We start from the raw sequence: 25,398 nt of genomic DNA, 5'->3' as shown, positions 1-25,398 counted from the left end.
AGAGTCTTGCTTTTGTCGCCCAGGCTGGAGTGCAGCAGCGCGATCTCAGCTCACTGCAAGCTCCGCCTCCTGGGTTCACGCCATTCTCCTGCCTCAGCCTCCCGAGTAGCTGGGACTAGAGGCACGTGCCACCACGCCTGGCTAATTTTTTTTTTTTTTTTTGTATTTTTAGTAGAGATGGGACTTCACCGTGTTAGCCAGGATGGTCTCAATCTCCTGACCTCGTGATCTGCCCTCCTTGCCCTCCCGAAGTGCTGGGATTACAGGCGTGAACCACCACGCCCGGCCCAAAAAATTTTTTTTAAAAATTAGTCATGCTTGTGCTGGGCATGGTGGCTCACGCCTGTAATCCCAGCACTTCGGGAGGCCAAGGCGGGCGGATCACAAGGTCAGGAGATCGAGACCATCCTGGCTAACACGGTGAAACTCCGTCTCTACTAAAAATACAAAAAATTAGCCGGGCGTGGTGGCGGGCGCCTGTGGTCCCAGCTACTCAGGAGGGTGAGGCAGGAGAATGGTGTGAACCCGGGAGGCGGAGCTTGCAGTGAGCCGAGATCGTCACTGCACTCCAGCCTGGGCAACAGAGCGAGACAACGTCTTAAAAAAAAAAAAAAAAGTTAGTCATACTTGGTAGTGTGCGCCTGTAGTCCCAGCTACTTGGGAGGCTGAGGTGGGAGGATTGCTTGAGTCTGATAGGTCAAGACTGCAATAAGCCATGATCGCACCACTACACTCCAGTTTGGGTGACAGAGCAAGACCCTGTCTCATCAAATAAATGAATAAATAAAGGCAAACTTAGAGTTACAATAAACCTGGGAGGAGAGGAGTATCGCTTTATATGGAGAGAAAGGAGGCAGAGTATGGGAATTTATTCAATAAGATGGGGAAAAATGTAAGTGGAGTAACAGCAGTACTTTCTGAAAATACATACTAATTAGAAAAGTGTTTCTACTAAATAAAGAGACAGGGAACTATGGCAACTTATTAATAAGGTGGGGGAAATGTAAGTTGACTAATAACAATCCTCTGAACATGTTTTAATTAGAAACGTGTTCTTTTCTAAAATTAAATGCAAATAACTGCACACTGACAGATTTTTTAAAAATGTTTTTAAGCTGAATTCAAGTAACCTTTTTAAAAAAGTAACATTCTGGGTCTTGTTTCCTCCATTTGTAAAATTAGAGTAATAATAATAATCTCCCTCCTAGTGTTATGAGGATTAAATGAGTTTGATGCATGTTAAGTGTTTTGTTGTTGTTGTTTGTTGAGACAGGATCTTCCTTGGTTGCCCAGGCTGGAGTGTAGTGGCACAATCATAGCTCACTACAGCCTCAACCTCATGGGCCGAGGCAATTCTCCCACCTCCTGAGTAGCTGAGACTCCAGGCATGCACTACCACACCTGGCTAATTTTTTGATTTTCTGTAGAGATGGGGTCTCACTATGCTTGCCAGGCTAGTCTGGAACTCCTGGGCTCAAGCGGTTCTCCTGCCTTGGGCTCTCAAAGTGCTAGGATTACAGGCACCCAGACTCTTGTTAAGTATTTTAAAACAGTGTCTGGTACATAGTAAGTACTATATAGGTAGCTATTATTATGAGAAACTTCAATAAGGTAATTGTAGTGAGCTTGGACTCTTGTCCCTTGCACTTGCTTTATGACCTTGAATAAATTACTACTTCTTGCTCTACCTCAGTTTTCACATATGAACAATGAGATTAATAGTAATATCTGTTTAAGTAGGGATGTGAGAATTACATGAGTTAATACATGTGAAGCACTTAGCCCAGTGTGTGGCAGATAGAAACTCTATATAAGGTTAAAGGTAATAATGGTGGTAGTAGTAGCAGTAGTTATATCCGGATTTAAATTTCTTCTTTCATGCCACGCATGGTGGCTCACGCCTGTTATCCTGGCACTTTGGGACGCCAAAGGAGGCAGATCACTTGAGGCTAGGAGTTCAACACCAACCTGCCCAACCTGGAGAAACCCCATCTCTACTAAAAATACAAAAATTAGCCGGTTGTGGTGGTGTATGCCTGTAATCCCAGCTACTCAGGAGGCTGAGGCACAAGAATAGCTCAAACCTAGGAGGCGGAGGTTGTAGAGAGTCAAGATGATGCCGCTGCACTCCAGCCTGGGCAACAGAGTGAGACTCTTATTTAAAAAAAAAAAAAAAAAAAAAAAATTCAAATTTCTCTTTCTAGTCCATGTGGCAGCTTTGACAAATGCCTTGTTTAAAAAAAAAAAAAAAAAATTGAGCCAGGCGCAATGGCTCACACCTGCAATCCCAGCTCTTTGGGAGGCCGAGGCAGGCAGATCACTTGAGACGAGGAGTTCCAGACCAGCCTGGCCAACATGGTGAAACCCCGACTCTACTAAAAATACAAAAATTAGCTGGGTGTGGTGGCGTGTGCCTGCAGTTCCAGCTACTTGGGAGGCTGAGGCAGGAGAATCACTTAAACCCAGGAAGCAGAGGTTGCAGTGGGCCGAGATCATGCCACTGCACTCCATCTTGGATGACAGTGAGACTCCATCTCAAAAAAAAAAAAAAAAGAAAGAAAATTAGTGTTGACATATCAGATAATTTGATCTTAGAGCTTCATCTGCCTACCTAAGATAGTACTTAGCTTTAGTTAATTTTTTCTCTTCATAAAATGACATATTTACTTATGTGAATTACTAATTGTGAGGGCAGTATGTTTCAAATACTGGCAAGACTAAATGGAAAGATCAGAGACCAAGGGATCAGGAAAAATGAGCCATCCTTTCTTAGAAGTGGCTAACCCCAGATTTGCTGATTCACTGGAGCATGAATAATTTGATTGTGTCTCTGCTCATGGAATCTTACCAATCTTTCCCCGCTTTAATGTGTCAAGTTTTATTCTTATATGTGTAATCTCCTAAAAAAATTTAAATGGGGAAGAATGGTGAAATCTTTTCTGTTTATCATTATTGTAGTACATAATGTGTATCTTTCTTCCTTTTTGAGAACTATGAAGGAGCAGCTATTACTATTCACATGCAGATTTTCCTATTTGGTTATCATGTAACTTTAGAGCTAGAAAGTACTTTACATCAGCTTTCGCGCCTCTCTCCCATGGGCTGTGGGGGTTCCCTGTTCTCCTTAGCCAAGGCTGGAGGCCAAGAGCAGCCCTCGAGGATCGTTGTCAGGACTGCCACGAGTGGGGCAGCCTTGTTTTCCTGCCTCAGACATGTGTAGTTGAGGGGGAAATAAAAGGAATGAAACACCACTTTTCTCTGAATTTACAAACGAAGGCTGTGAGGTCCTTAGGTTTTGTAATTGCCTAAAACTGTATCAGACAATTATTTTATTATTTGATCTAGCACTCTAGAGCTCAGTGTCCTGAGTCCTGCCTTAGTACCTAATCTGTTGCTCCATGCTGCCCTCTATTTTTCCAAAGCTAGCATTTCAGACTAGTGAAATTTGAAATTCACATAACTGTTAAGATAATTGATTCTTGTAACATACCTATGTACGGGGCATAAAAAGTAGTAGTATCACAATAGAGAAAAAGGTGAATCTTGACCCATATTTTATAACCCATAAACTATTCATACAACTCACAGGGAATCCTAAAATCTCAAAATAGAATTCTCTTATATTAAAATAAGTACCTCATCCTTTTGTGAATTGTTGACTCAGAGAAAATGAGGACATTTCTCTCTACAGGTGAAACTTTACCTATTTAGAAATCTATCTTCTGAAAACCAGGATTCTAGGATAATTTTGAATAGTTCCAGACCCCTGAAGTCAATAAAAACAAAACATGATCCTTTGATGTTTTAGAAAAACAAAAATTTCCGTAAGCAGCCAGAAATGAACAGTCAAAAAAAGCTAGTGACTCTAAGATTCTGCAATATATAACTGTGATTAGTTTGTTCATCTTACAGAAGGAAAGTGGTAATAAGATTAATCGGATGAAAAGGTAGCTATTTCACTGAAAGCCAAGAAGGGTGGAAGGAACAAGAAAAATAAGCATGTAGGAAGGGGAAGAAGGAACCTGAGTTGTGCTGACAGTTTCAGGCAGTGGAGAACAGTGACAGCATCAGATTCCTGTAACAGAAAAGAAAGCCAAAGACAATGAGAAGACAGACCTCTCTAGTTTGTTTGGAGCATTGGAAGAGAAGCAAAGAAAACCCATATTCTCCAAGTCTAAAGGGTATTACTCACTGTACCATATTAAAAGCATGTGGTAGAACCGCAGTTGCTAGAGGCAAATGTTGCAATATCTGAGAAGTTATTAGAATCATCCTATTCACAAATTATTATGAAATTTAGCCTAACAAATGTAATGCCTGGTAATATTTTTATTATCCTGTTTTCTTGCCAGTGATGTGTATAGATTTAACCTATGGACTGAGCTCTTCAGAATGAGAAACATTGTTACAGGAATGGTTTCATTTACATTTTCTTTAGAAACATAGGCACCATGTAAGACTTGCAAACATGTTTAAACATTTAAGATGCAATTCCAAATATTACTCCTTGAAATTCTCTTACATGCCCATCTTAGAGGAAAACTTGAAGAAAATTGTTTGCTCAAATAGACCTAATCTTCCTCAAAATATATGACTACAAATTTTTTAGAAAGTAATTTGTGGTCGGGTACGGTGACTCACACCTGTAATCCCAGCACTTTGGGAGGCCAAGGCAGGTGGATCACCTGAGGTCAGGGGTTCAAGACCAGCCTGGCCAACATGGCGAAACCCTGTCTCCACTGAGAATACAAAAATTAGCCAGGCGCAGTGGTGCATGCCTGTAATCCCAGCTACTGTGGAGGCAGAGGCAGGAGAATTGCTTGAACCCAGGAGGCAGAGGTTGCAGTGACCCAACATTGCACCACTGCACTCCAGCCTGGGCAACAAAGCGAGACTCCGTCTCAAAAAAAGAAGAAAAAAAAAGTAATTTGTAATGCATCAACTTTATATAAATGGAATATAGAAGTGAGTATAAATTTATAAATGGATTACCTTGCCAACAATGTGATGGTTATTGAAACATCATTTCAGATCACTTATAGCAAGACTAAAGTGATTTTTCTGGAGGAAAACAAAGTGACTTGGAAGACTTTAATTTTTCTCAAAGGTGGCGCTGTTACTCTTTCAAAATGGTTTTGCTGTCTGTCTTGCTCCATCTTTATGGGCAAGAAGCAAATGACCTGAAAACTAATTAAAATCTAAATCTTCTTCTAAAACACAAGTTCCAGAGCAGGTAGCAGATTTAATAACAAGTCAATTTCTAAGCTCTCAACATCTGGAGCACATTATAAAAACAAATGCATGAGACTATGATCCTCACTAGGGCAATAGTTATTAATTCTGGCTACATACGTAGTGAGATCACATAGAGAACTTTAAAAATGAAAAAATGCCTTTGGCCAGGTGACTCATGCCTGTAATCCTAGCAGTTTGGGAGGCCAAGGCAGGAGGATCGTTTGGATCCTCCAGGAGTTTGAGACCAGTCTGGGTAACATATTGAGACCACATCTCTATGAAAACTTTAAAAATTAGTTGGGCATGGTGATGCATGCCTGTGGTCCTAGCTGAGGTGGAAGGATCACTTGAGCTCAGGAGTTTGAGGGTATAGTGAGCTATAGGCGACTGAGAAAGACCCTGTATAAAAAAAAAGAGCCTTTGCTATACTCCAGACCAAATAAATCAAAAAGCATAAGTGAAAAAAAAGTCGAATTGATTTAAATAATAAGGCATTTATGTTTATGGAAAATTTTCTTTTGAAACCTAATTTAACCAGGTGAGGTGGCTCACACCTGTAATCCCACCACTTTGGGTGACTGAGGCAGGAGGATTACCTGAGGCTAGAGTTTGAGACCAGCCTGGGCAATATAGTAAGACTCCATTTCTACCAAAAAAACAAAACAAAACAAAGGATCTTGCTCTGCTGCTCTGGCTGGAGTGCAGTGGCGTGATCTCGACTCACTTCAACCTCCACCCCCTGGGTTGAGGCCATCCTCCCACCTCAGCCTCTCAGGTTACTGGGGACTAAAGGTGCATACCACCATGCCCCACTATTTTTTTTATATTTTTTTGTAAAGACAGGATCTATCCATGTTGCCCAGGCTGGTCTCCAACTCTCCTGAGCTCAAGTGATCCAGCCACCTTGGCTCCCAAAGTGCAGGGATTACAGACATGAGCCACCATCCCTGGCCAAAACTTGTTTTAATTAAAAAAAAAAAAAAAATAAGAAAACTAATTTAAATGTAATGTATTTTGTGTTGGTATGGATTCTGTATTAGAAAAGCTGTGACAAGCTTGATATTATCTTTAAGAAAATTAACACTTGGGACTAATTTATACTTCTTTTTTGACATAGATCAGTTTGGTTCTACTGTCTTGTCTACAGGATTTTGATTTCTAGGCTGGGCACGGTGGCTCACGCCTGTAATCCCAGCACGCTGGGAGGCCGAGGCAGGTGGATCACTTGTGTTCAGGAGTTCGAGGCCAGCATGGTGAAACCCTGTCTCTACTAAAAATACATAAATTAGCTGTGTGTGGTGACAGGTGCCTGTAGTTCCAGCTACTCAGGAGGCTGAGGCAGAAGAATCATTTGAAGCTAGAGGCAGAGGTTGCTGTGAGCCGAGACTGCACCACTGACCTCCAGACTGGGCGACAGAGCTTGACTCTGTCTCAAAAAAAAAGAAGAATTTTGACTACTTTGGTGAACCATCTAAATTTTAAAAATTGATGGTCCAAAATTCATATGTAATGTAGATTCCTACTTCTTAATCATTTTTTTTTAACTATGGTCACCATTTTTCTCATATAATGCCATACAATTAACTTACATAAATAATTATGCCATTTTTACTTAAAATTAAAAAAAAATTTTGGCTACTCAAGTGAAGCAGTGGTAACAGACAAGGAACAAAGAAATTTGTAACTAGTTGTGATTAATTAGTTATTTAATCATATTTTCAAAGGAAACTTTATATCACTATTTTAAGTAGAAAACTTGTATCCACTGGGCACAGTGGCTCACGCCTTTAATCCTAGCCCTTTGGGAGGCCCAGGCAGGAGTATTGCTTGAGGCCGGGAGTTCAAGACTGACCTGGCCAACATAGCGAGACCCTGTCTCAAAAAAAAAAAAAAAAAGTGCTTGGGCATGGTGGCTCAAGCCCAATCCACCTGCCTTGGGAGGCCCAGGCAGGCGGATAACCTGAGGTCAGGAATTCAAGACCAGCCTGGCCAGTATGGTGAAACCCTGTCTCTACTAAAAATACAAAAATTATCCGGGCTTGGTGGCACACGCCTGTAATTCCAGTTACTCAGGAGGCTGAGGCAGGAGAATTGCCTGAACCTGGGAGGTGGAGGTTGCAGTGACCCAAGATCGCACCACTGCACTCTAGCCTGGGTGACAGAGCGAGACTCCGTCTCAAAAAAAAAAAAAAAGAAAAAAAAGTAAAAAAGAAAACTAGTGTCACTTGCCAGAAATAGAAGGCAATAATATTATTAAATTCCAGCTAATAGCATTGCCTTTTGAAGACTCTGCTATTTAGGACTGTTCTCTCTTTGTTAAAAACAGAAATAGAGAAAATATGAAATGTTAGATTAGCATATTAGCACTATATAAACAATACAATGTTTGGTGAAAGAAAAAAATATGATTGATTTTTTTTTTTTTTTTTTGAGACAGAGTCTCACTCTGTTGCCTAGGCTGGAGTACAGTGGCACAATCTCAGCTTACTGCAACCTCCGCCTCCCGGGTTCAAGTGATTCTCTTGCCTCAGCCTCCCGAGTAGCTGGGATTACAGGAGCCCTCCACCACCCCCAGCTAATTTTTGTATTTGTAGTAGAGATGGGGTTTCACCATGTTGGCCAGGCTGGTCTTGAACTCCTGACCTCAAGTGATCTGTCTGCCTCGGTCTCCCAAAGTGCTGGGATTAAAGATGTGTTCAGTTATTGTAGAAGGTCACATAGCTATAAGTCATAGCATTGCCCTTCACTCTATGTACATATACCACTCATCTTTTACATATGTATATTTTTTTCAGTCACAAGAACTAAAACACAGTTATTGCTAAATGATGGAATCTGAGTACATGTGATATTTTCTTCATGTTTTCTATATTTTCTACATTGACCATGTAATCTTTAATAATAAAAAAATTATATACATTCATGTACTATGGGAAATAAGGAAGAAAAGAAAAAAATGTAAACTTTATTTACTTTCAATGTTAAAAAAAACGGCTGCCAACAGAATAGAGTCTAATAACTTTATGTGGCACAAAATCCCTCACAGTCTATTTTGTCTACCTTGCCAATTTTATCTATATACATACTTTTCCTCCTTAAAGAGATTAAAATATAGCTATGTATTAGAATGTTTTTAAATGTCTGTGGCCAACTACAGGAGACTTAAAAAAATAGATAATTGTGAGATTTGTTTCTGAAGACTACATAGTTGTCAGATTATTAAACTTTGCTTCTTTTTTTTTTTGAGGAGTCTCGCTCTTTCACCCAGGCTGGAGTGCAGTGGCCGATCTCGGCTCACTGCAGGCTCTGCCCCCGGGGGTTCATGCCATTCTCCTGCCTTAGCCTCCCGCATAGCTGGGACTACAGGCGCCCGCCACCTCACCCAGCCAATTTTTTGTATTTTTAGTAGAGGCGGGGTTTCACCGTGTTAGCCGGGATGGTCTCGATCTCCTGACCTCGTGATCCGCCCGCCTTGGCCTCCCAAAGTGCTGGGATTACAGGCGTGAGCCACCATGCCCGGCCTAAACTTTGCTTCTTATTCTCTGATTTCCTGATTTTAGGATGCCAACCCCGTGGTAATTGAGCCATCATCTGTTTTGAATGGAGGAAAATACTCATTTGGAACTGCAGCCCATCCTATGGAGCAGGTGGAAGATAGAATTGGAAGCAGCTTCAGTTATGTGAATACTACAGAAGAGAAATTTTCAGACAACATTTCTACTGCATCTGAAGCCTCAGAAACTGCTGGCAGTGGTAAATATGACCTATTCCCCTGAGGTTTATTGGTTTATTCCCCATGGATAGGTCTTTCTTTTTTTTTTTTTTTTGAGATGGAGTTTCACTGTTTTGCCTAGGCTGGAGCTCAGTGGCGCGATCTCTGCTCACTGCAACCTCCACCTTCTGGGTTCAAGCGATTCTCCTGCCTCAGCCTCCTGAGTAGCTGCGATTACAGGTGCCTGCCACCACGCCTGGCTAATTTTTGTATTTTTTTAGTAGAGATGGGGTTTCACTATGTTGGCCAGGCTGGTCTTGAACTCCCGACCTCATGATCTGCCTGCCTTGGCCTCCCAAAGTGCTGGGATTACAGGCGTGAGCCACCATGCCCGGCCTCCCCATGGATAGTTATTAAGGGAGTCTAATTTGACAGAGGCTGTAGTGAATACGGTAATAGGAGATCAGGCTTCCATTAACAGAAATAAGTTTTGAATGAAATGGTCAATTGTAAAATTCTTGAATACATTAGTATTTTTACACAGAAAACCTCTTTTCCATATTATACTTCATTAAATCTCTCAATATGGAAATATTTTCACTATTTTCTTTTGAGACAGGATCTCGCTCTGTCACCCGGGCTGGAGTACAGTGGCATAATCATGGCTTACTGCAGCCTCTGCCTCCTGGCCTCAAGCAATTCTCCCATCTCAGCCTCCTAAGAAGCTGGGACTACAGGCACGCGCCACCATACCCAGCCATTTTTTTTGTTTTTATTTTAGGGATAGGGTTTTGCCATGTTGCCCAGGCTGGTCTCAAACTCCCAGGCTCAAGCGGTCCTCTGGCCTCAGCCTCTCAAAGTGCTGGGATTACAGGCATGAGCCATCACACGTGGCTATTTTCACTATTTTCATCAATCAAGCCCCATCTTTCCCTATTGCTATTAAATTATTTAGTCAGTAAATTTAAATTTTCAAAGATAGTCATCTCCAGGACTCTCTCTAGCCATAAACATAATTAAATTAAATGCACCTCACATCAGATTCTATGTATATTTCAGGCCAAAATATGGAGATTATTTTGTTAAAATACTGAGAAAGAATTCAGATGCCTCCCGTAATTCCCTTTAGGCCTTGGTACTTACCTAAAACTTCATGTTTCCACACCTACAAGGAAGATGCTATGGTATTTCTATGGCCCAGCTGAATTGAGTTGATTGCTGTTATTCTGGTACAGTAGCAGAACTCTGTCTTACCCTATTGTTATTTATTTATTTACTTAAACAGACAGGGTGTCGCTCTGTTGCCCAGGCTGTAGTGCAATGGCACGATCATAGGTCACTGTAACCTCCAGTTCCTGGGCTCAAAAGATCTTCCTGTCTTAGCCTACCTAGTAGCTAGGACTACAGGTGTACACTGCCACACACAGCTAATTTTTTAATTGTTTTGTAGAGACGAGGTCTCATGTTGCCTGTGCTGGTTGCAGTCTTCTGGCTTCAAGCAGTCCTCCAGCCTTGGCCTCCCAAAGTGCTGAGATTACAGGCATGAGCCATTGCGGCTGGCCTGTGTTATTATTTCTTCCAAGATGTTCTTTTCCTTTTCTGTGGAAGGTGTAAGCAAATTGGACAGAGCTAGCATTTTCTTTACAAAGCTCCTTGTAGAATCTGCTTCTTCTCTCCCTTTCTGGTATTACAAAGATCACTTAGCAATCCTAGAAGTGCTGTCATCAGCTTTAACATGAGGATTATTTCTTAACCCCATCTAAAGATCCTGTTTAGTATGTACTTACCATATAACCTGTGACACCCAAAGGCTGCATACCACAGGCAGAAGGTTACAAAATGATGACTGCTAGATTGTTTACCAAAGATTAGCATGTAGTTGAGAGTTGAAATGCCTTAAAATACCACTGAGGTTCACAACTCTGAGCCATGATTAATCATTTTCTGTGCATATTTTCCTATTGTAAAGATCATGTATTTCTTTCAAAAGAACTCGTGGACATTGAGTTCATAGACACAATAGGATCTAGCCCCCAATACTCTTTTGTTGGTGTTCTTGTTTTAGTTTCCCTTTAATTTAGTGACTTCATATCACCATTATCTACCAAGAACATTTGGAATATTTTTCTAGTTTGAGGAAAATAATTAAAGGATGCTATGTAGAAGCCCAGCTACTTAGCCCAGCTTTTCCCTTCTATAATAACTAAAAATAAGAGATTCCATCCTCTTTTTTTTTTTTTATAGGCTTTCTGTATTCTGCCACACCAGGGGCAGATGTTTGCTTTGCTCGACAACATAACACTTCTGACAATAACAACCAGTGTTTGCTGGGAGCCAATGGGAATATTTTGTTGCACCTTAACCCTCAGAAACCAGGGGCTATTGATAATCAGCCATTAGTAACTCAAGAACCAGTAAAGGTAAGTAATTTTACATCTAAACTTAAAATTATTCTCTTGCAAGCTATTAATAAATTTCATTTCAGAGGTTTTAACACATAGCAAAACATTGGTGGTTCATTTAATTATTATAGATGGACATCTCTTTGTATAGTACATTTCTGTGAGAATATTTATGATTTAGATCTTACATAGAAGTAGTTTAGTAACCCTTGGCAATATTGTTATTCTTACTTAGGACAGCTATTCTGAAAATGTTTCACATACGCTATGTATGAATTTTTTTTTCCAAACTGGTATTTTTTATTGTTTGAAAGAAATCTGTGAAGTTATTTCAGGTGCTTTAGTGATTTTTCCAAATGATATGCTTTGAGTTTCATTTATTACATAGTTTATTTTGAAAGTCAAAAATAAAAATCTCTCATTAAAAATTCAGTTTTTTTGGCTGGACGTGGTGGCTCATGCCTATAATCCTAGCACTTTGGGAGGCTGAGGTGGGCAGATCACCTGAGGTTAGGAGTTTGAGACCAGCCTGGCTAACACGGTGAAACCCCGTCTCTACTAAAAATACAAAAAATTAGCCGGGCGAGGTGGCGGGCGCCTGTAATCCCAGCTACTTGGGAGGCTGAGGCAGGAGAATCACTGGAACCCGGGAGGCGGAGGCTGCAGCAAGCCAAGATCGCGCCACCGTACCCCAGCCTGGGTGATGGAACAAGACTCCATCTCCAAAAAAAAAAAAAAATTAAGTTTTTCCAGCAACATGAAACTGGGTGGTGATATATGAGTTTGTTTTCCTGTATCTAGGTATTGCTGAGACCCAAAACCTTTGTAATATTGAAAGTCAACATTGTCATTCTATTCTTTCTCAGGCTACATCATTAACACTAGAAGGAGGACGATTAAAACGAACTCCACAGCTGATTCATGGAAGAGATTATGAAATGGTCCCAGAACCTGTGTGGAGAGCACTTTATCACTGGTATGGAGCAAACCTGGCCCTACCTAGACCAGTAAGTATAGTTAATAGTGCCTTATATAAGGAGCAGTCATAGATGGGGGTCTTCTGTTACTTTTTATATATGACTCTCACTGACCACAAACTAGCTTTTTCCTTGTGGTAGAAGAGTGTTCTGAACCTGTGTGGATTGTTCAAACAATGTTAGGTTCCTTCACATTCATTCATTCATTCATTCATAAATAAAGGCAAGGAAATAGGAGGCTGTTGAATGTGTTATCCACATAAAAGTAGACATCACCTAGGATATGCGGAACTTAGGCTGGAGGGGAAGACAGGCCAAGAGCCAGTGCCAAAAAGTTCAGTGAATGTAGGGCGTGATGCAGAGGTTATTTCTGAAACTACTATGCCCAACAATCACACAGGTATCTAGTTAGGGATTGGATTCTTCTTGTAGCTTTTGGTGGATTTTTGTGGTTTATGTTTTTGAAGGAGGGGCATATAAAAGATCACAACATATGATAACAGAATATTATATTAAAATATTAGTATATAGCACCATTTGTTGTGCTTACACAGTAAACAGCACTCGGTACTCTGGACACTCAGTTTTTACATTGTTGATGCAGTAAAATATAACAAGATGTTTTGGTGAGATTTGTTTTGGTATATTAAGAAACACTCTTTCGCCTGTAATCCCAGCACTTTGGGAGGCTGAGGCAGGCAGATCACGAGGTCAGGAGTTCGAGACCAGCCTGGCCGACATAGTGAAACCCCGTGTCTAATAAAAATACAAAAATTAGCCGGTGTGGTGGCACGCGCCTGTAGTTCCAGCTCCTCAGTAGGCTGAGGCAGGAGAATCATCTGAACCCAGGAGGCAGAGGTTGCAGTGAGCCAAGACTGCACCATTGCACTCCTGCCTGGGTGACAGAGCGAGACTCCATCTCAAAAAAAAAAAAAAAAAAAAAAAAGAAACATTATTCCTTTTATAATGTCCAAGCTAAAACTTCCTTATGCCAGGAAGGTTTTGTATAGATGAGATATGGTAAGTTAACTTCTAAAAAGAGTAAAAATCTGTTATAAAACAGACTAATGTAATTTTGATGTTGATTTTGAGTTCTTAATAATTACGTTTATGAAAAATAACCTCAAGCTCCAGGGCTCGAACAATATTCCCACCTCAGCCTCCGCAATAGCTAAGACTACAGGCACACAACACCATAACAGCTAATTTTTAAATTTTTTTAAGAGACAGAATCTTGCTGTGTTGCCCAGGCTGGTCTCGAACTCCTGGTCTCAAGCAGTCCTTCTGCCTTGGCCTCCCAAAGTGCTGGTATTACAAGCATGAGCCACTGCACCTGGCCTGTAGTGTTGTTTTTATTTGATTCTTTATTGCTCCCTCTTGATACTAAAAAAAAAAAGTTCTGTTGCAGAAGATATTGGTTATGAGAGTAAAGGAAAATAAAGCCTAGTCACCTGAGACTTAAAAGACTCTGTAAGAGTTTCTGTTTTCAAGAATTTCAGTGTTGGCTGGGCGCGGTGGCTCACGCCTGTAATCCCAGCACTTTGGGAGGCTGAGGCGGGCGGATCACGAGGTCAGGAGATCAAGACCATCCTGGCTAACACAGTGAAACCCCGTCTCTACTAGAAATACAAAAACAAAATTAGCCGAGTGTGGTGGCGGGCGCCTGTATTCCCAGCTACTTGGGAGGCTGAGGTGGGAGAATGGCAAGAACCCGGGAGGCAGAGCTTGCAGTGAGCCGAGATCGGGCCACTGCACTCCAGCCTGGGCGACAGAGAGAGACTGTGTCTCAAAAAAAAAAAAAAAAAAAAAAAAAGGAGTTTCAGTGTTAACCCTCCTATCCTTTTAGAACATGAAATTGATAATGTACTACTCTTACAACAATATTTTGATAATTAAATGTTTTTCTGTGTCTGTGGGCTTGTAAGCAGGTTAAAACTACTTAAAAATCCTGTTCCAACAATGTGAAATCTTGAGTTTTTTTTACATCCAAATTTTTTGTTTAAATCATAGACAAAACATATGTGAACAGACTGGTTATGCAAGTAGAACATAGTAAATTTTTATATGGGAACAGTTGTATCCTCACTACTAGTACAAAAATTAAAATTTAAGCAATTTATAATACTCTTCATATTAACGAAATGTGGATGTTTTTAAATGATGTCCAGTGATAAGGTTTTATGAGAGTAGTATACTTATACATTACTGGCAGTAGTGTAAATTGCTAAACTTTAGATGGCAGCATGACTATATAGCTAATGAATACTTCCATAGTTTTGACTTGTAACTCAATTTTTATGAATTTGTACTTAAAATATCAGTCATATACATGAAATATGTAAAAATGAAAAGACTTATGGTGTGAGGGTAGTAGAATTATAGATAATACTTAAAGGTTTTTTTTTTCCTCAGTGTTGTTACTTGCTTTTAAATAAAAGGGGAGAAGATATCTACAAGGAGTTATAATCTTAGGAAATGGGTTTCGGAGCAGGAATTTAACAGTAATCAGATCCGTATAACTTAAATGTGTGAATTTCAGTAATTACTGAACTGTAGCTAGTGAACTTGTTGGACATTTTGGTTTAGAAATAAATCTCAGAAGTTAGATTAAAATGGCGAGTTGTGTTTCTTTTTTTAGTGGTCTCTTTTTATCTTTTAAAACAATAGGTTATCAAGAACAGCAAGACAGACATCCCAGAGCTGGAATTATTTCCCCGCTATCTTCTCTTCCTGAGACAGCAGCCTGCCACTCGGACACAGCAGTCTAACATCTGGGTGAATATGGGTATGATGAGCCTGAGAATGTTTCCTCAGCATTTACCGAGAGGTAACTTAAGAATGCAGCAAGAATACCACATATTTCCTTAAAAAAAAAAAAAAAAGGTGAAAACTACGTTGCTCGAAGTCTGGTGCCACTGTATTGATACACGTTCCCATCAGCTTTCCTATAGACTCAGTAATTAATTTTTACAGGGCTTAGATCTATGGTCACGCACAAGACTAGATGAGGGGTAGAAGCAAAAATCCCAACAGCAAACTGAGATGGGATGTTTCCTTTTCTACTTACAAAGAAAATAAATAGAAATAGATTTTACATGCTTTATGTCTTTGAGACAAGCCATTGTAAATTGTTACTAGACTAAGTAGTAGTATACCAGTCATTGGTCTTTTCAACTCCACTCAAATTTGTAAAAAGCAATTCCTTTTATACTATCATCTTTTTTGTTTTTTAAGGTTTTTGCTGTTGTTTGGTTTTTGGCAAAACATGATACATTTCTCATGCTTGATCTAAAGAGGCTTTATATAAGAGACAGAGAGTACAGAGCAAAAGGGATATTTTTGAAGATTAAAGTGATATATTTGCTTTGAAAAAACATCAAGCCTATCAAAATGACATATAAAGTAGTTCCCATTTTAATGTATAACATGCAAAAAGTTCCCCTTTCATTTCTCTATAAACTTTATTGATGGGCAAGACTTGCTCTGTGCTTTTGCTTTGCAAATATTTGAAATTATTCTTCAGCAGTAAAGAAATAATAAGCTGAGCATGGTGGCTCATGCCTGTAATCCCACAACTTGGGAGGCCGAGGTGGGCAGATTACTTGAGGTCAGGAGTTTCAAGACCAGCCCGGCCAACATGAACCCTGTCTCTACTAAAAATACAAAAATTAGCTGGGCGTGGTGGTGCTGTAATTTCAGCTACTTGGGAGGCTGGGGCAAGAGAATCGCTTGAACCCAGGAGGTGGAGGTTGCAGTGAGCCAAGATCACACCGTTGCACTCCAGCCTGGGTGACGGAGTGAGACTCTGTCTCAAAAAATAATATTAATAATAATGAGCAACCATTTATACAAATTCTCAGACTATGTTAACAATACCAGCATGTTATTATAATTAAAATAACTTAGTGTGCAAGAACTACCTCTAAACCCCAACCAAAATAAGTACTTGCTCTCCTTTGAAATTGAACAGTTAGTTTTGTATCTTCATTAAAGGTTATATTCATATAATAGATGACGATTCTTTTTTTTTTATTTTACTTTTTTTTTTGAGATGGAGTCTTGCTCTGTCGCCCAGGCTGGAGTGCAGTGGCCCAATCTCGGCTCACTGCAAGCTCTGCCTCCCAGATTCACGCCATTCTCCTGCCTCAGCCTCCCCAGTAGCTGGGACTACAGGTGCCCACCACCACGCCTGGCTAATTTTTTGCATTTTTAATAGAGACGGGTTTTCACCGTGTTAGCCAGGATGGTCTCAATCTCATGACCTCGTGATCCATCCACCTCGGCCTGTTTGGTAAGAATTTTTTCAATAGTGTTTCGTAATAATTATAGCAAAGCATTGGCCCCTGCCTAACAAACTTTGTCTTTGGGGAAAGCAGCAAAATCAAAGAACAGTCAGGCCGGGCATGGTGGCTGATGCCTGTAATCCCAACAGTTTGGGAGGCTGGGGAGGAGGATCATTTGAAGCCAGGAGTTTGAGACCAGCCTGGGCAACATAGTAAGATCCTGTCTGTACAAAAAAATTTTTTAATTAGCTGGGCACAGTGGTGTGTCCTGTAGTCTCAGCTACTCAAGAGGCTGAGGTGGGAAGATCTCTTAAGCCCAGGAGTTCAAGGCTGTGGTGAGCTATGATTGTGCCACCATACTCCAGCCTGGGTAACAGAGCAAGAGCTTGTCTCTTAAAAAAAATAAAAAGTGAAGGAAATCATTTTTTAAAAAAGGAACAGTGAGATAGAACCTTTATGAAACATTCTTGATTTAATTTTCCATTAGAAGGATTAGCCTTGCTTCCATGGCACCCATTACAACTTTTTCAATTCTCTTTGAAAGATAACATGAGGTGCAGTGACTCATGCCTGTAATCCCAGCACTTTGGGAGGCTGAGGCTGGTGAATCACCATAGGTCAGGAGTTCGAGACCAACCTGGTCAACATGGCGAAACCCCATCTTTACTAAAAATACAAAAATTAGCCAGGTGTGGTGGCAGGTGCCTGTAATCCCAGCTATTTGGGAGGGTGATGCATGAGAACTGCTTGAACCCAGGAGGCAGAGGTTGCAGTGAGCCGAGATCGCACCACTGCACTCTAGCCTGGGCGATAGAGCGAGACTCTGTCTCAAAAAAATATATAAAAGAAAGATAACATGAGAAGCAAGATGTGTTGTTGCGCTTTTAGTAGGTATTCTTTGTAACTCTTGTGCTGATCCTAGATTTTTGCTGCTTCTATAAATTCCACTAGATTTGTTGGTGCTATTCAAAAGCACAAAAGTATGTATAACAAGTGGCTGCCTGCTTAATGAGCTATGCTATAAAAACTTTCTAAAACTCAAAGTTTCATATTGTGGCTTAGGACAATAGAGATTGACTTGAATACTATACTTCTGTATGCTTCTGAATCCTAGAACTGCATATTTCAGATGCTCCAAATTTGGTTTTAATTTGAAATTTTATTCCTTGCTAATTAGTTGTGAAATCAATCATTAATCATTTTAAAATTTATAAAAATATGCTTTCTTGCTGTAATCTTACAACTAATCCTAAAATGTATAATTGGAGAAATTTGCTCTTTTGTTTTCATTTAGAGATTATCCTTTGCTTGCTGATTGTAAAAGATTTGCTTGCTATGTGTTTAAAAACTGATCATGGGTGGGGTTCTGTTCTGCCATAACATAATGTTCATCTTTCTCAAATACTCAATTTATTACAGCTGTTTACTAGGCTCTTTTATTCCTTTTGAAGTGACAAGTATTCAAACCTTCTTACATACAATTACTTAAATGTAGCCTTTTCTACAGACAAGTCTATAGAAGTCATTGTTTTTTAGGTGACTTTTTAGCCTACCTTAGGTGAGGGAATTCCTTTTCTGAAGTTCTAAAAAAGTAGATGATGCACATATTTTCTCAGCTTTATTTAGTGGGGAAGACTCACTAAAAGCATGTTTCAGGAAGAAAAAAGCTAACTCATGATTGAATGGGTAGAAAATTATTTGGAATGTACATTATATTGATAAGTTTATATTTTTAAGTTGGGTTGCTCAATAAAATACAGCCTCAGCAGAGAAGACTATTTTAAGCCACAGTTTCGTCTAGATTTTTGGCAGAATAGTTAACCAGGGTTTAATGATTTTTTTTTTTTTTCGCCACCTCTCTTTGATTTCCATAATCTCTTGTCATTTCATACCCCTCCTCTTTTGAAGTATGTAGTGAGACTTGATATATTCTTCCTTCACTCTTTACTCTTTTCCCCTGTATTACTACTCTTCTCGTTTCTACCTTTAGCCCTTCAAGAATTAAGGTCATGTCTGTCGTCATCTTACTGGGTGGACAGGCTAATATGATTTTTTTTTCCTTATTGGGCACTTATTTATTTGGCTATGGGAAACTTCTTGGCTTCAATTTGAAACTCTGTTTTGACCAAGTGTGGTAGCTCACACACTTGTAATCTCAGTTTGTAATCCCAGAACTTTGGGGGGCCAAGGTGAGAGGATTCCCTGAACCCTGGAGTTCAAGGCCAGCCTGGGCAACCTAGAGCAACCCTGTCTCTACTTGGGAAGCTAAAGTGCGAGGATCACTTGAATGAGGGAGGTTGAGCCTGCAGTGAGCCATGATTGCTGCACCGCACTACAGCCTGAGCAACAGAATGAGACCTTATCTCAAATAATGATAATAATAAACTCTGTTTGGCTATGTAGAGTCTATACCTATTTAGAATTTTACATCAAATTCTCTTTTTTTTAACTGATATGTAATAGATATACATATGCTTTCTGGTGCCGTTGTACCACTGTGCCAGATAATTGAGCTACTTAATGACTGAGAGTGATGGGATTAGTGATTCAAAGAAAGTTTAGGAAAGTGGACCAGGTGAATCCAATTATCTATCTGTGGGATTCAAATCCCATCTCATTTTATCTCCTCCACTGAGTTTTGTTTTTGTTTTGTTTTTTAACTGTCTTAATTTTTTTTTGCATTGAGTTTTATTTCATTTTGCTATTGACTGTGACTCAGCTGAGTGCAGCCAGATATCAATATCAATTGTTTTCTGGCATGTTCCTACTCTTCTTGGTATCCAAATATTGCCAATTATTTGGACCTTGGGCCTTGGGCCTTTGCTCATCTTTTCAGAGTTGAGGCTTTGGACTCACTTTAAAACACCTGGAAGGCTGGGCTTGGTGGCTCACGCCTGTGATCCCAGCACTTTGGGAAGCCGAGGCAGGTGGATCGCTTGAGCCCAGGAGTTAGAGACCAGCCAGGGCAACATGGCCAAGACCCTGTCTCTACCCAAAAATGTACAAAAATTAGCCAGATGTGGTGGCGTGCACCTGTAGTACCAGCTACTCAGGAGGCTGAGGTGGGAGGATTGCTTGAGCCCTGGAGGTAGAGGCTGCAGTGAGCCAAAATCACAGCACCGCCCTCTAGTCTGGCAACATAACAAGACTCCATCTATTAAAAACAAACAAACAAACAAAAAGAACTTGGGTCTCCTGCCTACATTTTAAAGCTTTTTGGTACTCTTCATTTATAAAATTATTACACCTGTAATTCTCATTTCTCATTATTATTTCCTAAAACAGTATGGTCCCCATTGCTGAGAGGGGTGCTTCTTTTTCACATCTGCCTTTTTTCTTACTGTGATTACTGTAACCATAGGAAATGTACCTTCTCCGAATGCACCTTTAAAGCGGGTATTAGCCTATACAGGCTGTTTTAGTCGAATGCAGACCATCAAGGAAATTCACGAATATCTATCTCAAAGGCTGCGCATTAAAGAGGAAGATATGCGTCTGTGGCTATACAACAGTGAGGTAAGAGGCATCTCAGAGTCATGGAGAGCCTGATTGTTGGTATTTGTTTAATTTGAAATAGTAAAAGAAATTTGCTAAACTTCTTTGTATTGTTCCAATTTTAGTACATACGTTGCCAAAGAGCACAAGGCTGATTAAGTGTTAAATCATATTTCATGAGTATGGGGATTTTGCCTATAGTAATTATGCTAAAAGCCATGTCTAGGATATCATTGAAAAGTTCATCTTTTAAGTTACTATATGTATACTTGTAATATTTGTCTCTGAGATCCATAATAGCAATTGATCACCATGGACAGTACCATCTTTCAAAGATTTTTGTTACATATAAAGATTACGTGTTACAAAGATCATATGTTACATTATAAACTAATGGTGTGGCCGAGCACAGTGGCTCAGGCCTGTAATCCCATCACTTTGGGAGGCCAAGGCGGCTGGAGCACCAGAGGTCAGGAGTTTGAGACCAGTCTGGCCAACGTGGTGAAACCTTGTCTCTATTAAAAATACAAAAATTAGTTGGGCGTGGCGGCGTGAGCCTGTAGTCTCAGCTACTCAGAAGGCTGAGGCAGGATAATTGCTTGAACCCAGAGGCGGAGGTTGCAGTGAGCCGAGATAGCACCACCACACCCCAGCCTGGGCAACAGAGCCAGATTCCATCTTTAAAAAGAAGAAAAACTTATTCATGTAACCAAACACCACCTGTTCCCCAAAAACCTATTGAAATTTTAAAAAAGAGAAAGATAATGCTTATGAAATATACATTGTCTTTCTCTCATACTGCCACCTGTTATAAATATTTATGAATAACTATAGTAGGCCAGATATTTGTGATATAAATTATGTAACTACAAAGAAGTTTTTTTTAAATTGTTACTCATTTTTATCTCTGTATTTGTTTCAAGTTTACTAACCAAATAACAAAAACATTTCCTTCTCCTTACACAGAACTACCTTACTCTTCTGGATGATGAGGATCATCAACTGGAATATTTGAAAATCCAGGATGAACAACACCTGGTAATTGAAGGTACAAGATGGAAGCATGCGTCTGTATTAAATTTTCAAGGGGAAGAATTTAAAGAGTTACTAATAACCCATTTTATAATTTTCTCCAAGACAACTATTATTTGATCATTATGTTTTTATGATAAAGAAACCCTTTGGAAAAAAAAGAAAAAGAAAACCCTTTGAACTCTTATGTAATCCTACCATACAATTTAGATTGCTTTAAAGGGAAAATATTCTGTTTTTAGTCATTGACTGACAAAGGATGGGTAGATAAAAACAAGTGAATTCAGTTTACAAATTTATAGTTCCTTAAAATTTTCAAGTTGCTGCTTTGAGTAAAGAGAACAATTTTCTTGCATAGTTAGTAGCACAGGCTTTCATTAGTCATCAGAATTGGCTACTCACTGACAGAACTACTTGTATATTCATAGATTTACACACTGGCATGCACATGCCATTAAAAACTTTTTAAGTGTATCTTTTCCCATCAAGTTTTGTGGCAACGTTGTTAGCTGCCTTTGTATTAAAATGAATAGACCGGGCACAGTGGCTCACGCCTGCAGTCCCAGCACTTTGGGAGGCTGAGACGGGTGGATCACTTGAGGTCAGGAGTTCCAGACCAGCCTGGTCGACATGGTGAAATCTGTCTCTGCTAAAAATACAAAAGTTAGCTGGGTGTGGTGGCACGTGCCTGTAGTCCCAGCTACTCAGGAAGCTGAGGCACGAGAATCAGTCAAGCCCAGGAGGCGGAGGTTGCAGTGACTCAAGATCACGTCACTGCACTCCAACCTCCAACCTGGGGGACAAAGCCAGACTGTCTCAAAAAAAAAAAAAAAAAAAAAAAAAGAAAAGGAATAAATTACTCTGACAGTTGTTACAATTTAAGAAAGAATTATAATTTCTAATGTTTTAAGTATAAGAAATTCCATTGTTTCTGAACTTTAATTACTTCTGTTAGTGGTTGAGTATAATTTTACTTCAAGTAGGTAATTGAGGGAAAAGATTATTCAAACCAAGTGACTTTAAAATCCTCAATATGAAGAATAGGAATGGTTTTAGAGCCAATTACAGGCATGTGCTGCATAAAGATGTTTGTCAACAAAAGACCTGTATACAGCAGTGGTCCCATAAGATTATAATAGTGTATTTTTAGTTATACCTTTTCTATGTTCTAACATGTTTAGATACACAAATACTTACCATTGTGTCACAGTTGCCTACAGTATTCAATACAGTAACATACTGTACAGGTTTGTAGCCAAGGAGCAACAGTCTATACCATACATAGCCTAGGTTTGTGTAGGTACATTCCGTGATGTTCACACAAAAACAAAATCACCTAATGATGTATTTCTCAGAATGTAACCCCATTGTTAAGCAATGCATGTACTAAAATTAACCAGATTTTAAAACTTCTGATTTAGGAATAAGATGTCTTTTAAAAAAAAAAGAAGAAGCAATCGAGTGGGTGTAAATTAGATAGATAAGAAATTAACACATTCCTATCTGTCCTTCCAGTTCGCAACAAAGATATGAGTTGGCCTGAGGAGATGTCTTTTATAGCAAATAGTAGTAAAATAGATAGACACAAGGGTAAGTCTCCGGTATTATTTTTTAAAGAGATTATTTTAAATGTATTTTTTTTTTTCTTCTCTCAACTATTAAAGTGCTAACAACTTTTGGTTTTCTAGTTCAAAAGTAATTAGGGCCTTCTTCTTTTATTTTTTCCTGAAGCAGCATTTGGTGTTGGCAAACCCACCATCAAATTATTTTCTAAATTTCTTTCTAACTCTGCAATTAAATAATTTATGTGTTTTAAAAGACATACTAGAAGAAGAATTGTTTGAATTATTTTGAAAAATCATAGCAATTAAAAAGAATAATTGCTGCTTCTGGGTTACAAATGAGCATGGATCATCACTGTTGCCAGACACTCCATGAAAAGCTTTCTCTGGCATTTCAAAGACCTGCTAGAGAATTATTACCACCATTTAGCTGATTATGAGAGTTATAAAAAATCTTTTCATTGAATATAAGTAACTGTTTGTGCCATGGTATATTACTACAGCTAAGCTTTGGTTCTCATATTGTTTGTTCCAGTTCCTACAGAAAAGGGAGCCACAGGTCTAAGCAACCTGGGAAACACATGCTTCATGAACTCAAGCATCCAGTGTGTTAGTAACACACAGCCACTGACACAGTATTTTATCTCAGGGAGACATCTTTATGAACTCAACAGGTAATCTTTCTTGAGTCACTGGCCTCTTAACCTGTGACTTTGATATAAACCCAATGTCACCTAAATTTCCTCTTTTTTCACCCTGCGGGAGAAAGATTTTATCTTATTTTCCCTATTTAATATGAAATAGGCCAAGGAATACATCTCTTGTTTCAATAAGAAAAGATATTTTGATGTGAGATGCTAGGCATTTTTGTGCCCACATGATTGTGACTTATGAGAATCTTTGGCAACAAATTTTCCTCTCAAACTTCTAGGACAAATCCCATTGGTATGAAGGGGCATATGGCTAAATGCTATGGTGATTTAGTACAGGAACTTTGGAGTGGAACTCAGAAGAATGTTGCCCCATTAAAGCTTCGGGTAAGCAGGTTAAAATAATATAAAAGTATTTAATTCCTAAATAGTTGTTTAATCATTTTTCTCTACTTGTTTTTTGTGTTTAGCCTTTTAGCTTAATAAATGTTTTTGGATCCTTCACTTGGTATAAACAAGAGGCCAAATTCTTTTGCTTGTTTAAATATATGCAAAATACTACTGTATATGTAGTGGGTAGGATAAAGACCAAAGGTACACTCTAAATTCGGGATGTCATTCATTTTACTAATTTGTCAAACATCTTATATGAAGAGTAAACCTTTTTTGGTAATACTTCACTATTAGCAGTATTCTAACTACAAGGTGGACCTCAGAGTCTTACTAATTACATCCAATCCAATACATTTTCAACATAACTAAGATAGTTCTATCTGTAGAATACAAAGAAGTAGGCTGGATGTAGGGGCTCACGCCTGTAATCTCAGCACTTTGGGAGGCCGAGGTGGGTGGATCACTTGAGGCCAGGAGTTCAAGACCAGCCTGGACAACATGGCGAAACCCTCTCTCTACTAAAAAAAATTAGCTGGGCATAGTGGTGCATGCTTGTAATCCCAGCTACTTGGGAGGCTGAGGCACGAGAAATACTTGAACCTGGGAGGTGGTGTTTGCAATGAGCCAAGATCGCACCACTGTACTCCAGCCTGTGCAACAGACTAAGACTCTGTCTCCAAAATGAAAAAAAAAAGTAGAAGGATGAATGAATGAAACTAATGAATATAAGTTTTATATTAATATCAGATGTAGTAGATTTTAGTGGTTAGGATTATTCATTATTTTTATTTAAATACAAAGCAAAAGCTTTTTATATTACAAATTATTAACTATAATAGCTACACATTTGACTACTTACCTCTTGCCAGGCACTATTCTAATTAATTTATATCCTCTAAATAATTCTATGATATAATGCAGTTAATAAAAGTTAGGATGCAACAATACCAGAAAATGTAATTGTTGAAGACAACATTACATTATATAAAATAATATATACAGATATTATTTTATACATGTTATGTATTATTATATACACATTATTTTATGCATATGTTATGTATATATTATGTACCTGTAAAATATACATATTTTATATGCATATAAAAATGTGTAAAACATTATAGAACAGGATGTCTTTCAATGTGAGCAAATGCTGTTTTAATATTTCTGTCTTAAATAACATCTGTGTGCCTGAAGAACAGTTTGCTTACATGATACTGAACTGAGGACACAGTATTGCACAGTATTGGCCAAAATACTTCTTTTTTTTGGGGGTGGGGGTCATTTGACATTAAGATTCAAAAGATTTCATGGTTATCCAAAATATATTTGTTGAAATAGAGGCAGACTAAGTACTATACTATTTATTTTCTTACAATGGCTCTGATTGGATTATAGGACATATTCATTCCAAATTTTATGGGTAGGAAATAATGACTGTGACTTCTCTTATATTTGTAGTGGACCATAGCAAAATATGCTCCCAGGTTTAATGGGTTTCAGCAACAAGACTCCCAAGAACTTCTGGCTTTTCTCTTGGATGGTCTTCATGAAGATCTTAACCGAGTCCATGAAAAGCCATATGTGGAACTGAAGGACAGTGATGGGCGACCAGACTGGGAAGTAGCTGCAGAGGTTTGTCAGTTTTGAGTTT

At 39.1% G+C, this 25,398-nt stretch overlaps 1 protein-coding gene and 1 non-coding gene across 4 annotated transcripts in view; both read left to right on the top strand.

Annotated features, from left to right (window-relative positions):
• USP32 (ubiquitin specific peptidase 32) overlaps window positions 1-25,398 on the top strand; it is a 236,296-nt gene that overhangs the window by 180,051 nt on the left and 30,847 nt on the right. For all 3 annotated transcript variants that reach the window (XM_058445883.1, XM_058445884.1, XM_032162872.2), the window contains 10 exons: window positions 8,796-8,988; window positions 11,192-11,367; window positions 12,216-12,356; window positions 14,994-15,111; window positions 19,971-20,125; window positions 21,071-21,152; window positions 22,652-22,726; window positions 23,234-23,372; window positions 23,630-23,735; window positions 25,206-25,379. In XM_058445883.1, coding sequence (XP_058301866.1) covers window positions 8,796-8,988; window positions 11,192-11,367; window positions 12,216-12,356; window positions 14,994-15,111; window positions 19,971-20,125; window positions 21,071-21,152; window positions 22,652-22,726; window positions 23,234-23,372; window positions 23,630-23,735; window positions 25,206-25,379 — 1,359 coding nt within the window. The remainder of the gene's footprint in view (window positions 1-8,795; window positions 8,989-11,191; window positions 11,368-12,215; window positions 12,357-14,993; window positions 15,112-19,970; window positions 20,126-21,070; window positions 21,153-22,651; window positions 22,727-23,233; window positions 23,373-23,629; window positions 23,736-25,205; window positions 25,380-25,398) is intronic.
• LOC116476044 (small Cajal body-specific RNA 20) lies at window positions 3,086-3,216 on the top strand. The gene has a single exon (XR_004250114.1). It is a non-coding gene; the product is annotated as a small Cajal body-specific RNA 20 (non-coding RNA).

The sequence above is a fragment of the Hylobates moloch genome, unplaced genomic scaffold (assembly GCF_009828535.3).
Source record: "Hylobates moloch isolate HMO894 unplaced genomic scaffold, HMol_V3 SCAFFOLD_10, whole genome shotgun sequence".
Classification (NCBI taxonomy): Eukaryota; Metazoa; Chordata; class Mammalia; order Primates; family Hylobatidae; genus Hylobates; species Hylobates moloch.
This window is presented reverse-complemented; position numbering and strand designations above follow the sequence as displayed.